We start from the raw sequence: 15,770 nt of genomic DNA, 5'->3' as shown, positions 1-15,770 counted from the left end.
CAAGGCTGCATATTGTTGCCCTGCTTATTTAACTTATATGCAGAGTACATCATGAGAAACGCCGGGTTGGATGAATCACAGGTCAGAATTAAGATTGCTGGGAGAATTATCAACAACCTCAGATACGCAGATGATACCACATAATGGCAGAAAGCGAAGAGGATCTCAAGAGCCTCTTGCTGAGGGTGAAAGAGGAGAGTGCAAAAGCTGGTTTGAAACTCAACATTAAAAAAACTAAGATCATGGCATCTGGCCCCATCACTTCCAGGCATATGGAAGGGGAAGAAATGGAAGCAGTGACAGATTTTACTTTCTTGGACTCCAAGATCACTGCAGATGGTGACTGTAGCCATGAAATTAAAAGACGCTTGCTCCTTGGGAGGAAAGCTATGGCAAACCTAGACAGCATAGTAAGAAGCAGAGACATCACCTTGCCGACAAAGGTCCGTCTAATCAAAGCTATGGTTTTCCCAGTAGTAAGGTATGGCTGTGAGAGCTGGACTGTAAGGAAGGCTGAGCACCGAAGAATTGCTGCTTTCGAACTGTGGTGCTGGAGAAGACTCTTACGAGTCCCCTGGACGGCAAGGAGGTCAAATCAGTCCATCCTAAAGGAAATCAACCCTGAGTGCTCATTGGAAGGACAGATACTGAAGCAGAAGCTGAAATATTTTGGCCATCTAATGCGAAGAGAAAACTCTCTGGAAAAGACCCTGATGCTGGGAAAGACTGAAGACAAAAGGAGAAGGGGATGACAGAGGATGAGATGGCTAGATAGCATCACTGATGCAATGAATATGGACTTGAGCACGCTCCGGGAGAGAGCGCAGGACAGGAAGGCCTGGCGTGCTATGGTCCATGGGGTCATGAAGAGTCGGACACGACTGAACGACTGAACAACAACATAGTATTTTTGAGAATACTGGGGCATATTTGCTAGTGTGGCAACGTGACGGATCATGGATTACAACATGTAGAATAATACGCTGGCTTGGTTGACTTAGGAGATCAAGGAAATAGTACTCTTAGGCTGCAGTCTTATACCCACATATCTGGGAGTAAGCCCCATTGAACTCAAAGGGGCTGGCTTCTGAGTAGACATAGAATTTAACTGTCAGTGAGTTGTTGTCTGGTTTTAGGGGTATGTTTTCATAAGATGACGATGATGTGATAGTGGCAGGATTTGCTTCAGGGTTTTGTAGGCTTTGTGGCCTACTATATGTGGCCCAGAGAATAGGATGACGTCAAATAACATGGCACTTCATTGAATCTAAGCAGATATGACCCTGTAAAATATTTGGGTGGGAGACTGCTTCAGAACCATTCTCCAATATATAAAAATTTATTAAGATGACATGTCCCATGTCTTGAGACATGTGAAAGGATGCATGAGTTGCAGGCATAGATATGTATTCTGCCCAGTTATCACGGGCTTTTATGTAAATGTGTGTCTTCACTATCATATAGGACCTACTTTAGATTAAACTTTCTATGTTTATATACTGATGTCGTATCTAAAAATGTTGTATACATGAATGCCCAGATGGAGCCAGGCAGAGCATGACTCTCAGGTCTCAAGAATAAAACTTACTTGATAAGCTGCCATTCAAAGTGTGCGCATATGCATATCTTACAAATCAAGCAATCTGTAAATTATATGGGAAGCTGTTTTGACTCTTGCAAGCACTGAAAGTTAGATTATACATGTGTGAAAGGGTGGACTCCACCAACTACCTTCTTAAATTGCAATTTTTACAGTAATAATTTACTGTAAACTGGTGGCACATTGTCAACATCAACCAGCCGAAGTGTTTATGGGACCAAGCATGTAGAGTGGGTATTAGCAGAAAGTTACATTGCTTGTTAATTTTAACAGTAATAGCACATTGGTGAGCAAAAAAGATGTGGCAGGAGGGAATTTCAGTGACATAAGGTGCTTACAACATTTGTGGCATAGGGGCTGCAACAGTATTAATCACCATTATAGCTTAATTGTGAACATCAGGTGTTCTAAATTTTAGAACTTTATTTCTGTTAGGCAACTGGTGAAAAAAGCATTTCTATATGTTTGTGTTAAAGTGAAGGATATTCCTAAGCAGGCATGTATAAAACGTCCCCTATTTCTATCTCAGTGAAAAATGGCATATGTTCACATACCTGCAAAAGTAGGCATGTAATTTTTGCAAGATTAGCTTCTTATTTGTTATTTCATGTGTTGTCTTGGGTCTTAGCATTATTTGAAATTTGAAATTGCCTCCATTACTTCATAGAACATGCATGCTTTCCCTTGTAGAAACAACTAACTTTATCAGCCTACTGCTGTGTAGAGTGTTGGGCTATTGTATATCCTTCCCTATTATGAGAAATGGGCATATTTATGCAATATCCTGTGAAACAATTCACTGCTCTATTCAGGACACATATGCCTTGCTGTAAATATGCAGTTTGTACCAAGTGAAAGTCTCTGATCTAAGGAACACTCAACACACTTGAGCAAAGCTTGCTCTAACTATATCTTATCTTTTGCCGGATACTCCTGTAGCCCTTAATGATATCACAGGATCCCATTGGTAGGAATGAGTATAAAGGGTGGCATTTCATAATAAGCATACTGTATTAATACTAATCTAAATTAATACTACAGTTTTAATACTAATCTAAATACTACAGTTTTAATACTAAAATGGAATTAGTATTAGAACTTTGAGTAGTGGAAATGTTAATCATATTTGTGCCAATAGCCTATCTTTTTGGTAGAATACGTGCTTTGGAGAGTTTGAAGAGAAATGAGTGTATGAGTAAGTAGTACAATAAACATTTGTAAGCATATATTAGACTTTTTATCCCTCCAGTTATGGACCTTATTCCCAGAGAACAAAGTCTTTTCACATCCTTCAGCAATATGCAACAATGAATGGCCTTCTTAATACTGATAGAAATAAATCCTCTACAAAGACTTTGGTTTGTTGGTGTATTGTAAATATTGTGGGCAACCTGTCAAGTTTTTGTACAGATGTAATAATTAAATGTGGGCATATTTCTATGTGTTCTTTCAGTATTCTCGTGGCCATTGGGGACATCTGTCTGTATGTTTCTCTTCATAGCTACTTTTACCTCAAACATGATAAGGTTTAGGCATGTTCATGCACACACATTGCTTTAAATGCATGTCTGATCCATGCATCAGGGTGACTTCTAGTAAAATGTGATGCGTGCTTGTGTAAGCATGTCTGATGTAGCTCCTGCAGGCAAGCAGACCTTCAAATAAAACAAGGTGTAAAGCTAGATATACTGTTTGGTCTTTTGAGGTTGGCCTGTTTCCTTTAGAATGGTGGCTATATGCAATCTAATTTTCCAGGTTTTATTGATCAACAATACCTTGGGGTCTTTATCTCAAAGTAGTAATTTGACTCTTCTACTAGCTGGACTGCCACATCTTGTTTTGAAAGCAGCATTCTATTCTAGGTGTTTTGTTTTTTTAAAGGCTTCTTCTAAAAGCCACTTTGAACTTCCTCAAAGTAGTTGCTTTATGTGCTGGGTGCAGTATCTTTCTAAAAAAAAAAGTTGGTTTTTAAAAGAAATATTGAACTCCTTATTTTAAAACATGTATATCCTACACTTCTTTGTAAAACAAGAGTAGCTTTCAACAAATAAAAATACTTCTGGGGTGTTTGTAATCTATGATGGTTGCACAGATAAAACAAGTGAAGACTAATTTTATCCTTTGAAACAGACTTTGTGGTTGCCTTTCTATATGAAATAGCTCCTTCTACCTTTTGTATATACATTCTGAACTTAATTTGATATAATAGGGCTTCAAGTTTAAATTGCACTAGGTTCATCAGTTAATCAATGGAAGCTTTAATTGCAGATTAACGCCATCTCCCACAGCAAGGAAAGATGTGAGGGAATCAGTTTAACATGCACTTATACCCAGCAAATAAGGAAGCCAACATATCTGATGTCAACAATATATGACAAATTATATGATTATGAATTGCCTGTGCACATTAGCATCACACAAGGGCTATTTTAATACACAGCTGGCTTGTTTTCCCAACACAGCTTGTACGCCTCTCTAATTCTTACTTGAATTGTTGGCAACAACTGGGTAACCCGCTGCTATACTTGAAGGTGACCTGTGATAGAATTGCCAGTATAGAAGAACCAGCCTATTCCAACAGCAGTTGGGTCATTACTGACAAAGTGCCATGGGGAAGCATTGACCATTTCTGTTTTTTCTTCAGTTGTTCAATTTCAAGCTTTTTTAACAATAGTTGCTTTGGTGCTTACATTCTTGAAAATGCAAGTTAGTTATGAAAAGGTAAAGCAGAAAGAGAGCAAAATAAAATATTTGTTAAAAATCAGTTTGGGGGGAAAAGACCGGTTAACAAAATGTGCCTAGAGAGTAGCTAGCCTGTCTTCCCCCATGGCTTATCCCTCTTCTGGCCTAAGTCATGAGAGAGGAGATGGTTACATTGCCCTGACTTATCGCCTTGCCTATACTCTCTCCCATTCTCTCTGGACTTCTGAACAGCTCTGAGGCATATTTCACCCCCAGCCAGAGCCTGGCTGGCTTATGAAAAGCCAGCTAGAGGAGCCTCACTTCCACCAAACCCCCTGACATATCTAGGCTTCCTGTTAGCAGAGGACGTGTCTATTACCATAACAACAGAGCCATGCATCCCAGTCATCTCACACCCACGCTGTCTGTCTGTTTTACCTTGACTGTGATTCTGCTGCTGGGGCAGATGCTTGGCCATAGGTGTGGCCTCCCATAACGTGCCAAAAGGCTATAGAAAGCTGAGAATTTTCAGGCTGCCCATGTCTGGTATTTGGCATCCAATTTTCCATTTAGTGTGATCTTGGACTATGCATATCTCTGCATGCAGTGACTGCTTTAATCCCTCCGTTTTATTTAGAGTCTAACCGCTCTTCCCCACTGCCCACATCGTTCTTCCTCCATAACCCCTATCAAATATCAGCCTTACATTTAAGACCTAGCCTGGTAGCCAGAGGTGATCAGAAATTGCATGCACACAAATCTATGGATTTCCATGCAGGTGTGAGTGGACTAGCATAGGACGGATAGCAAACTCTGTTTCTCCTCTTCGACTAGCATAGAAACCATACAAGCTGCTATAGGAAGGACCCCCCACCCCTGCGCCCAGCATAGAAATGTAGCTCATGGTCCATCCCTCTACCACCCCACCCAGCAAGCTGGTAATGTATTTATTTTTTGCAAGCTAGTAACTGCTTGGGGTAGGAGTGCACGAAAGCCACTTACCTGGTCTTGCAGCTTTTCGCGGTGGGGGGGAGGCACTTCGCTGCTCTCCCCCTGAAGTTCAGGCCGGGGGGGGGAGGCTTCCTGCCTCGCCCGGCTGAAATTCAGGCCAGGGGGGAGGCTTCCCGCCTCGCCCGGCCGAAATTCAGGCCGGGGAGGAGGCGCCTCGCCTCGCCCGGCCACGAAATAAAAAGTTTAAAAAAAACAAAACGCCCCCGTGATAGGCTACGTGACGATTCACGTAGCCTATCACGGCTAGATCTGCAAAGTCAGCCGTGATAGGCTACGTAAATCGTCACGTAGCCTATCACGGGTGACTTTAAAAAAAAAAAAAAAGCGCGTACGCAAATGGCGGCCCCCATAGGGAGCCGCCATTCGCGTTCCTTATTTGGTTGCTGTAGTCTACGTGTTGCCCTTATTTTCGCCGTAGTCTATGTAATCTTTATGTAGACTACAGCGACCAAATAAGGAACGTGAATGGCGGCTCCCTATGGGGGCCGCCATTAGCCGTACGCGCTTTTTTTTAAAAAAGTCACCCGTGATAGGCTACGTGACGATTTACGTAGCCTATCACGGCTGACTTTGCAGATCTAGCCATGATAGGCTACGTTAATCGTCACGTAGCCTATCACGGGGGCTTTTTTTTTTTTAGTTTTATTGGAATGGTGGCGGTGGCAGCTGGTCGAAAGATCGGCTGCCGCCCCTGACAAAGACCCGATAAACCGCCGCCGGGAGGGACATTCGGGAAAGGTAAGTCCCGTCCCGGGGGGGTGCGGGGGGGTGCGGAGAATTTCTCCCCGAAACTTCTTCGGGGGGCCGAACACGTTGGCGCTCGGCCCCCCGAAGTTTCGGGGAGAAATTCTCCGCCAACCCTAGTTTGGGGGTTATTTACAAGACTGTCGTACATTGAGCATTGGCCTACTTGAACTGTCAAGACATCTTTTGCTGAAAAGTAATTTCTTACTCTTTTTATTCGAAATATTGTTTAGTCATGCTGTGTCTTTGACACGGCACCTATTATTTTTGACCATGGGTTGGTATGGCACTTGCTCTAATCTTAAACAAGTTCCTAATGCATTTGTTTGGCAAATGTGCCCTAGGTGGTAATGTATAATAATTGTTGTTGGAACTCTGAAGGTGTAGTAACTGGGACATAAAACTGATTTAAGAGAGAAGCATTCGAGCTGTGTCAGTAAGCCCCCCCCCCCCCCCGCATGTGTCGTTTTTTGCAGATTTGCTTAAATACACTGGTTGCTTAAATTAGTTTTGCTTAAATACACTAGTGAGGCAGTTTTGCTTAAATACACTAGTGAGAATTTATTGTGGTGCCAATACATTGCCTAAGACAGGGGTGGGCAGAAAGTAGATCTCCAGATGTTTTGGAGTTCAACTCCCAGCATTCCTGACCGCTGGCCGTGGTAGCAGGGGTGTTGTGGAGTTGAAATTCGAAGAGAGAGAGATACCTTTTGCCTACCCCTGGCTTAAGTTTTACCTTTCTGGATCAGATCAAAGCTCCATCTAAAACAACATTTGGTCTTCAACTGTGGCCAGCCTTGTCTCTTCCCAGTATCTGGTAACTGGCAGTATTCTTTGCCTATTAGTCCACTGATCTAATTTATCTAAGTTAGGTTTTCAAGAGTTATTAAAGAACTTTTGTTGCCTGTCCAAAAGCCTATACTAAGAAAGTTTAAGCCTTCATATTTGATCATTTGTTTCTGGGCTAAAATATATTATGGTAGATGATTGATAATGTTTATCAGCTAAACTTTTGAGGCACTGCACAAAAAAACCCATACCAGGTTTTACAGTCCACTAGATTTTAAATCCTGCCTGCTGGTTTACAATCTAATAGATATACAACAAAAGGGAAAAAGTATGAGGGACAAGGGAAACAAATTCAGGTACCAATTTTTACGTAAGTTAGATGAGCAGGTCTTGTCAGAAATCGAAAACCACAAGTTTAGACCCATAAAAGTGGCAGAACCCTGTTAGCTTTTTATTTGCACTTTCACAAAAGGCACACAACCAGATATGCTAACAAGCTGGATTTCACTGCAGGAGTAAATAATCAGAAATATATTTTATCTCCTGAAGTTAGCAGGTATTTCCTGTATGTATTCTAATATATGGAGCCATGTTTATTTCAACCCTCTATTTGGTTTCCAGGGGAAGCAGCAGCTGTGGAAGTACCCTTCTTGTTGGTGATTCTTTCTGTCTGTAGCCTTGTAGTCCTGGTACTACTGCTTGTGAATTGTGTATCCTGTTGTAAAGATCAAGAGATAAACTTCAAGGTGAGTACAGGAGATAAATATCCGTATCACTTTGGTATGGTACCTGAAATGATAATACTGTATAATACTAAACTTCACTCTGGTCAAATGATAATCAGTGAAGCTTGGACTGTTCTCTTGAGGTGGTTCCCTAAGTCTGCTCAAATAGCTATGTGATTGGAACTGCTTCCTGAGCAGCTAAAATTGTTTTGTTAAGTGGTACTTTGTTCAGATTTTCAAACAATTAAGCAGGAACAAGCTGGGGAGGGGCTTATATACATTAAAGCAACTTCTCTGCTACTTCTGCTTGCTCTGAAGTAATCTAGTAAATGGGGAAACGTTTACAAGTTGGCAAGTGGAGGTCTTGCCAACAGGTTCTGGGAGACAAACTATAGTAGCAAGCAGACATAGAAGCCATTCATAGATCTTACCGCTCTGTAAATCTGTAAGTAACTTGCCCTGTCTTTCTAAACAGGGCAATCTGGCCCTGTAAATATTAAGAGGCAAAGATACTGAAATGCCTCCTTTTTCTTTGAAGAAGTTATCTTACAAGTTTTGTTTTCTTTAAAAAAAAAAAAAGTGTGATGAGGATTCAGTGAAGAAAATAGTCTTCAATATGTAGGAGATTACTTGAGGCCTCTTTATACAATAGCTATTAAAAAAAATGATAGAGTCAAATATACAACCAGAGGATGGAAGTCTCAAGGTATGGATTGATTTCAGTTTATGGAATGTAAAGAATGAGACAAACAGGATATTGTTCTAGGGAGTTCTGTAGCTAAACATGAGTTAGTAGTAGCTTGAAAGGATCCCTTTATTAGTGGTTTTATTCCTTGGATGTTAATCTATCCCTATGGTATTCTCCTTCCCTTCCAGCTACATTAATGTAGCTAAACTACAACAAAAGCTGACGTGTCTTGTGTGGGAGAGAATCTGTCATATACACATCGAACAACGGAGGGATCATTCTGATCTGTAACATTTTTCTCTTTTAAGAGGAATGCAAATGGAACTTTCAAATGGAAAATTTGCTTGGGTTTTACAGGAAAGACCTGAACAAGACCCAGCAAAAATCTATTTATCACACATGAAAGCTGTTGAGCCTGCCTGAAGTATTTCTTGGGATCCCAGCCCTGTTTGCGTTCTTATTCATAAAATCCAGGTGGTTGTAGTTTTTGACCTGTGTGCTTCTATAGAGAAATTGTGCTGACTTCTGGCTCAGGATAAAGTATTCAGCAAAGCTTTCAGTGTAATTTTTAAAAGCTTTTTTTGTTAATAACAATTATTGTTTTGAATAGTTTGCATGATATCGACACTAAAACAGCATTGAACAGCAATTAAATAAAACCAGGTGACTTATCAAGCCCCTCATGTGCTGCCATATGCGAGTGATATGCTGCGTTTAGTGCTGTAGGCAAAGACGGGTTTCCTCATCATCCTAAAACTTGTCCCTATGTGTGAGTGTCAGTTTGAAGGCTTCTATTTCCTTGTGGTATGGGCCAGCAAGTACTCTACCTAAAGCAAGATCAGTTTCTGTTACTAGGGAAGAAGGAGAGACCATGTTCAGAGCACTAGGGAAATAATATTACGTAGGTTGCTGATGTCAGGAATGAATCTGAGCATGTGGAGATGTCTGGCAGCTCAGATTCAGATTCAGAATGGGAACAGCCAGAACAGGGGGAAGGCACCTTTCCTAGTGAGCTCAGATACAGCAAGGCTGTCTTCCCAAGACCTTGACACACAGATGGCTCTGCCTGAACGGCCCCCCCTTTCCACCACCATGAGAGCCCAGGGTTCGGAAGAGGAGGAGGAGGAGAGTGAGGGGCGTGACTTGAGAGATACTAGGGTCCATCACAGAGCGAAGCAGGAAAAGTTAGAGATGGGGCCCAGATGCTCCACCAGGTTGGCCAATTGTGAAAACCTATGTAGGAGGGAGCCACACTAAGGGAGGTGCATCCCTGCAAAGCTAGTCTGGCTGAGAAGTTCTTGCCCAGACTGCTGGCAACTTCTCCAACTTCCATTTCCAGTTCTTCTCTTGATCTTTGTAGATGTGTAGATTAGCTGTTTCATTGCAGTCTGAGAGTTTCCTAAAATCTGCATTTGTAAAGAAGCCTGTCATTAACTAATAAAGTAGTAAGCCTGAAGCCTTGTTTCTTCGAGTGTGTTGATTGTGAAGGGGGATGATGAAGGAATGTGACAGCTACCTGCTTCCAGGTTGTATGTGGATGCATGTGCACACGAAGGCCACAGGTTGTGTGAGACTATTCTGCAGTGTCAGTGTTAAGTTCATGCAGCTAAAACATCTGAACTGAAGATTCTTTCAAAGATTTTTTCAGCAGCTTGCCCATCTGTAGCAGTTCATGTGTGAATAATTCTTTGGTGCTGAGAAAAGTTGGTGTAAAGATATTTTTATGCTATGTTGAGCTGTACTTTTCCATCTTTATGACCTGATTGGAGCTTGCTTTTTCAACACTTCCCCCCCCCCCAACTTTGGTTACATTTTAAATTAAAATATGTAAAAGTAGTAACCTGTGAAACTTCCATGGGAATTGAGTTATCCTTTTAGCAGCAGAGCAGTCTGTCTCTTCACTGCTGAAAGGATTGATGGGCCAAAGGAGAAACTGGGCTTTAAGGGTGTGTCTTCAGCACCCGATGCCCCCTTCTCTTTAGCTCCTTTTGGCAGTGAATGGAAAGCTCTTGTATGTTGCCCAAAGGAGTCCTGATTCCCAGAAGTTCCAGGGACCTGGCCGGTGAGAGAACCCTGGGGAGGAAAGCAGTGTGTCCTGGGACTGGGACCAACATCCTCAGAGTCATCCCTCCTAGTGGGGCTGCTGAGACAACATGCTAACCCACACACTGGGGCTGTTCACACAATATGCTAAGCCAGACTTGGTGGTTGAGTGTGGTTTGTTGTTGAACCATGGGTTGTTTGTTGAACTGTGTGTTAGTGTGTTGTCTGAACCCAGGACATTTTCTGCAGGGTGGCTTGTTAACCATGCAGTGTAGCTCCTTTTCTCGAACAAGCCACCTTGAGAACCCATGGGTTGTTGTTGGGTTGCTCATGGTAGTTAACAAGCTATATTGCATGGTTACCAAACTACCCTGCAGACGTTCAGACAACATGCTAACCCATGGTTCAACCATAACACACACTGAACCACCAAGTGTGGGTTAGCATGTTACCTGAACAGCCCCTGTGGCTCCTTGTGTTGGCTGAGGGATTGACAATTCCCTCACCTGGCAGGCCCAGAACTACTGCCTGCATTCTGCCCCCTGCTACCAGAGATCCTTGGGGCACAAGGGTGCACAAACAATCCTTAGGGCTCAGTTTCATTTTGACCCCCATTATTTTTATACCAGAATGGGAGTACCTACCATGTGTCAACATCCTCACCAAGTCTGCAGATTCCCTAGTTTTCTGCCCTCAATATCTATATGTGGGCACTCACTAATATGTATAATGATAATGACTTTAATGTAGTGCCTTGTATCAGAACAAAATTGAGCATCACCTACAGTATACTTAAAAATGTTTATGGAAGGGATAATATATGTCCTAAACCACATAGTTGTAGCATTTGTAAGTGACTGATATCTCTGATCTTAAGTACTGATGCAACCAAGACTTGTGGGTCAGATCTAGCACATGGTATAAGTGATGTGCTAGTCTGAGTTTTTGAGTTTCTGAACAAGGCAAGTTCATTTTCTTCTGCTGACCTTGTTGCCTTTATAGGAATTTGAGGACAATTTTGATGATGAAATAGACTTTACACCACCCGCAGAAGACACTCCGTCTGTTCAATCTCCAGCAGAAGTGTTTACACTTACAGTTCCCAGTGTTTCTTTACCAGCTCCATCACAGTTCCAGCTTCCTACAGGTAAGATGTTTCCCTACCTGAGTTGCCTGCATCTCTCTCTGCGTCCCCCTCCTCATGACCATCGATGGCACCAGACTCTTCTCTGATGCTTGGTGGTTTTGTGACTGAAGCTCCTTTTCAGTATTAGTGGTGCCAAAGCAAAATATACGTATTTTCCATGGGGGTAGTTAATGCAAATTTGCATGAATCTCCCTGAAGGTATGTGTGTGTGTGTGTGTGTGTGTGTGTGTGGGGTTAAATACGTGCAAATCTCCCCAAAGGTGTAAAAAAAACAAAAACCCATGAAAATTGTGCAGATCTCCCCGAAGACAAAAAAATAACATTAAATACATGCAATCTCCCAAAGGCAAAAAAAGTTAAATTTGCGCAAATCTCCCTGAAGGTGGTGGTGGGGGGGACTGTCGCTGTCGAGGGAGGGGACAAAGTGGAGGAATAAATTGACTAGTGTCATTTCAAGACGTAATAGTGAAGGGATATCATTAGCAAGACCTTAAGGAGAGATGGGTTTTTTTGCCATTTTTGCCAGGCAGCTCTGTAGCCCTTTCCCATGAGCCATGTGCAAACCATCATGCTGGGTTTGCATGTCACTACAAGCCACCTTGAACAATCCAATAAGCCATGGTTTCTCAGGGTGGCTTGTGCATGGTTAACAAAGCATGCTGAGGAAACCACACTGGGTTCAGACATCACAACAGCCTGAAATAAACAAGGGTGTTAACCCTCCATGGGTTGACGTATCACGTGAACCAGGTCAGTAGATCTTGTATATTTTTGATGGCAACTAGCTACACAAGGGGTCAGATACCTGTGTTGCAATCATAAATTTTATTTCATGAATACTTAAGGGAAACAGCTCACTTTGTGTATTGTAATTTAGGTACTTCTGGTATTTCCACACTGGAAAGGAAATGTGTATACAATGAGAAAATCACCTGTGCTTTGTGACACTGCATGTGTGTATGAAGTGTAGCAAACTATAATTCTGTTTCTCCTGACTGATTTTTTTTTCTTAATGGTATCGCCTATATCAGATGTCCTTCTCCCCTCTTCAGTCTTCAGTCTGAAACAATCTTCAATGTTTTCATTTTTCCTTTATCAGTCACCCACAAAATGCTACTCAAGTATAGGATGATCTTTCTTAATCTCACTTCTGAAAAGATATTAAACATAAGCTGTGAAGGCTTGATAAAAAATAGCTTTCATCCTGCACCCATTTGGGAAGTCTGACCATAGAAAATGGAGACTTTCTAAGTATGCGTGTGTTACTTGCATGAGATTTGGGTGGCTTTCTGTCACATTTGAGAGCATGAAACAAATCCTAGATTTTTATTTTTTATTTTTTTCAGGGACTTGGGATGGGATTTGCATGCAACGTGCATCTGTCTGTATTTTTTGTTGCTTCAAAAAAAGGGTTGTACAGATTCATGGATGCCTTATATGGAATATAAGGCATCAATCAGCGGCTATTACTCAAGAGAGCTGGATGCAACTGCCATGTTTTGAGGCACTGCATTTCTTGAATACTAGATGCTGGGGCAAACAAGTGATCGATGGATGACCTTTACCATCATGCCCCGCTTGTGAAATTTCTGAGGCAGCTGGCTGACCAGTGTGAAGGCATATAATGCTTGACTACGTGGACCCTGGTCTGAGCCAATAATTAGATGCGTTATCCCCCAACACATATGCAGGAAAGTCTGTATGTGTGTAGGGGGATAGTTGTCAGTAGGGTGCTGAAAAACAATGGAGGGAGCAATGGTGTGGCTCCTAGACAAAGTCTGGGGGGCCGTAGGATATTTCGGATTCCTGGATCCGAGGTCGGAGGCAGTGCTTGGACCCAGGAGTCTGAGCTCCCCGCTCCCTCTCCCTTGCAGCCAGCGCAGAAAGAACTGCACTGGCTGCCTCTCCGAGGTCGCAAAGGCAATCTCGGAGGGAAGGGGAAGGGTGTGTGCTGCTGGACAGGGAGACAGGCTTATGCTGTATCCGGAGGCTTTCTCAGCCTCCTTCCTTATGCCGAAAACATCCATCTAGCTAAATTGCAGAACAGGGCGCCTCCGCTGCTCCTCCATCTCTGCAGTGGATACTCATAAGCCTCCAAGTTTGAAGGCTTATGAGTATCAAGGGTGAATATGATAGGATTGCGCCCTAAATGGTGTGTCTGCTATTGCTGGAAATGACTTCTTCATATATGTGCAGGGGAGGATCAAATACTTCATACTGCAGACTTCAGTGTGGTACATGAATATAACTCAAACTAAGCCCTGGGTAGCACTGTGGAAAATGACTACCTGGTGGAGGACACTAAATAGAAATATATACAGCTGGCTGGAGGATGCTGGGAGTTGAAGTCCAACACATCTGGAGGGCATGAGGTTGGGGAAGGCTGACGTAAAGGCGGGTTTGGAAGGGGAGGGTATCTAACAAGGTGTCTTACTTGGAAGTATCAACTCTTGAGTATTTGGCAAGTGTAATATTGATGGGGCTATAGCTGAGTTGTAAAGCATGTGCTTTGCTGGCAGATTGTCCTAAGTTCAATCTCTGGTGTATGTGGTTAAAAGGATATTGGGTAGCAGGCTTGGGAAGCACCTCTGCCTGAGACCTTGGAGAACTGCTGCCAGTCAGAATAGAGCTTACTGGCGTAGATGAACCAATGGGCTAATTCCATATAGGAAAGGAAAGGTTCCTTCTGTGCAAGCACCGGGTCATTACTGACCTCTAGAGGGACGCTGCTTTCGCTGGCGTTTTCATGGCAGACTGTAGCGGGGTGGTTTGCCATTGTCTTCCCCAGTCGTGACTACCTTTCCCCCAGCAAGCTGGGTACTCATTTTACTGACCTCGGAAGGATGGAAGGCTGAGTTGACCTGAGCCCACTACTTGAGACCCGGCTTCCGCTGGGATCGAACTCAGGTCGTGGGGAGAGTTTCGGTTGCAATACTGCTGCCTACCACTCTGCGCCACACACCAGCACTAATTCCATATAAGGCAGCCTCAAATATTCAGATATGTATGTATTCCTTTTGGGGAAAGTGGTGCTTCCTTTTTGAATTCCATTGTTGTTGTTTTCCACTGTGATGGCATGAATTGGAATGTGTATTGTGGGTTCTCTGGAGGTGTGGGACATGAGGCACTGTGTTGTGAATGCTCCATCATGGGTTGACAGCTGGCTTTGTTGGGAGGGGATCTGTGCCCTTGGCCTTCTGTCATTGATGTCATCTTGTGTGTGACTAGGGATGGCTGGAAAAATAGTATTAGAAAAACAGTTCCATCAAATACAAGATTGTGGCCACTTCTTTTGATTGTACTCTCTCTTTTTGTATAACAGAAGGATTGAAATCTCAAGTCGCTCGTCAGAATCTCAACTATATCCAAGAAATTGGAAATGGCTGGTTTGGAAAGGTAAGAAGTCTGTCTTCAATGTTGTAATTTCCTCTCCATTAAAATATTTTCCAATGCAGTGATGAGCAAAAATAGCTCTTGAATACATTTTGAAGTGTGAGCTTGCCATCTTATTGCTAAGAAGCTTTAGGGGAGAACTTTTGCTGTTGGTATTTGCATTTTTTAAAATGGAGTTTTCTATGGAAACTGGTACAATGTTCTTTCACAAACTTGAACATTGAAACAATATTTGTTTACAGAAATGTTTAACATATTACTATTGTTTCCCCTCAGCTTTTAAAAATATTTGAGTACTTACAATGCAGAAACTTTCACTTAGAACTGTAGCATATTTATAGTCCCTGTCTACTCTTGCCTAGAATGCATATGCCACCACTACCTGTCAGTTAGTAGAAGTCAATGTCGTGTAAACGAAAAGTGTGAGAGTGGCCACCTTTTTCACGCTTGCTCATTTTTCTCTGGTTTAGGTAGAGTTCATGGAAGCCCTGAGATGTACTATAATCTTAAATCTGCCTTTCTGCTGTCCCAAAGTCCAGTGTTTCTGCATTCTGGCAGCTTGACACTTTTGCTGCTTACTGGAGAAGTGTAGAGTCTACTAGCTTCTGAGGGAGGCAGAATAGAGAACAAGTTAAAGATGCTGGAGTATGATTGTGGTCACAACATCCATGCATGATGGGAAGCTTACGGGCCATAAAAGCCCTGTTTCTCCCCTCTCTCCCCCTCCTCCCACACCCCTCCAGGGTGGACAGGCACTCAGTGTGCCAGGCTGTTACAGGGAATGAAATGTCTCTGTGCAGTCCAACCCCCTCTGTTTGATCAAGGAAAGGGTGGCGATATGGGAGTTAAAAGGAGATATGCCATTCGCCATAATGTGGTGTGGTGCCTGTATATGTGCATGGGGTGTGTGTGTCTTTGTATGGACAGAGAGAACAGTGTTCTTATACC

The 15,770-nt window shown here is 42.6% G+C and overlaps 1 protein-coding gene across 1 annotated transcript in view; it reads left to right on the top strand.

The window, feature by feature from the left end:
* LMTK2 (lemur tyrosine kinase 2) overlaps positions 1–15,770 on the top strand; it is a 70,366-nt gene that overhangs the window by 21,047 nt on the left and 33,549 nt on the right. Inside the window, exons 2-4 of the mRNA XM_084818436.1 lie at positions 7,448–7,572; positions 11,285–11,429; positions 14,752–14,825. Coding sequence (XP_084674562.1) covers positions 7,448–7,572; positions 11,285–11,429; positions 14,752–14,825 — 344 coding nt within the window. The remainder of the gene's footprint in view (positions 1–7,447; positions 7,573–11,284; positions 11,430–14,751; positions 14,826–15,770) is intronic.

The sequence above is a fragment of the Heloderma suspectum genome, chromosome 12, assembly GCF_057233095.1.
Source record: "Heloderma suspectum isolate Gila_16-S chromosome 12, 16-S_ref, whole genome shotgun sequence".
Lineage (NCBI taxonomy): Eukaryota > Metazoa > Chordata > Lepidosauria > Squamata > Helodermatidae > Heloderma > Heloderma suspectum.
This window is presented reverse-complemented; position numbering and strand designations above follow the sequence as displayed.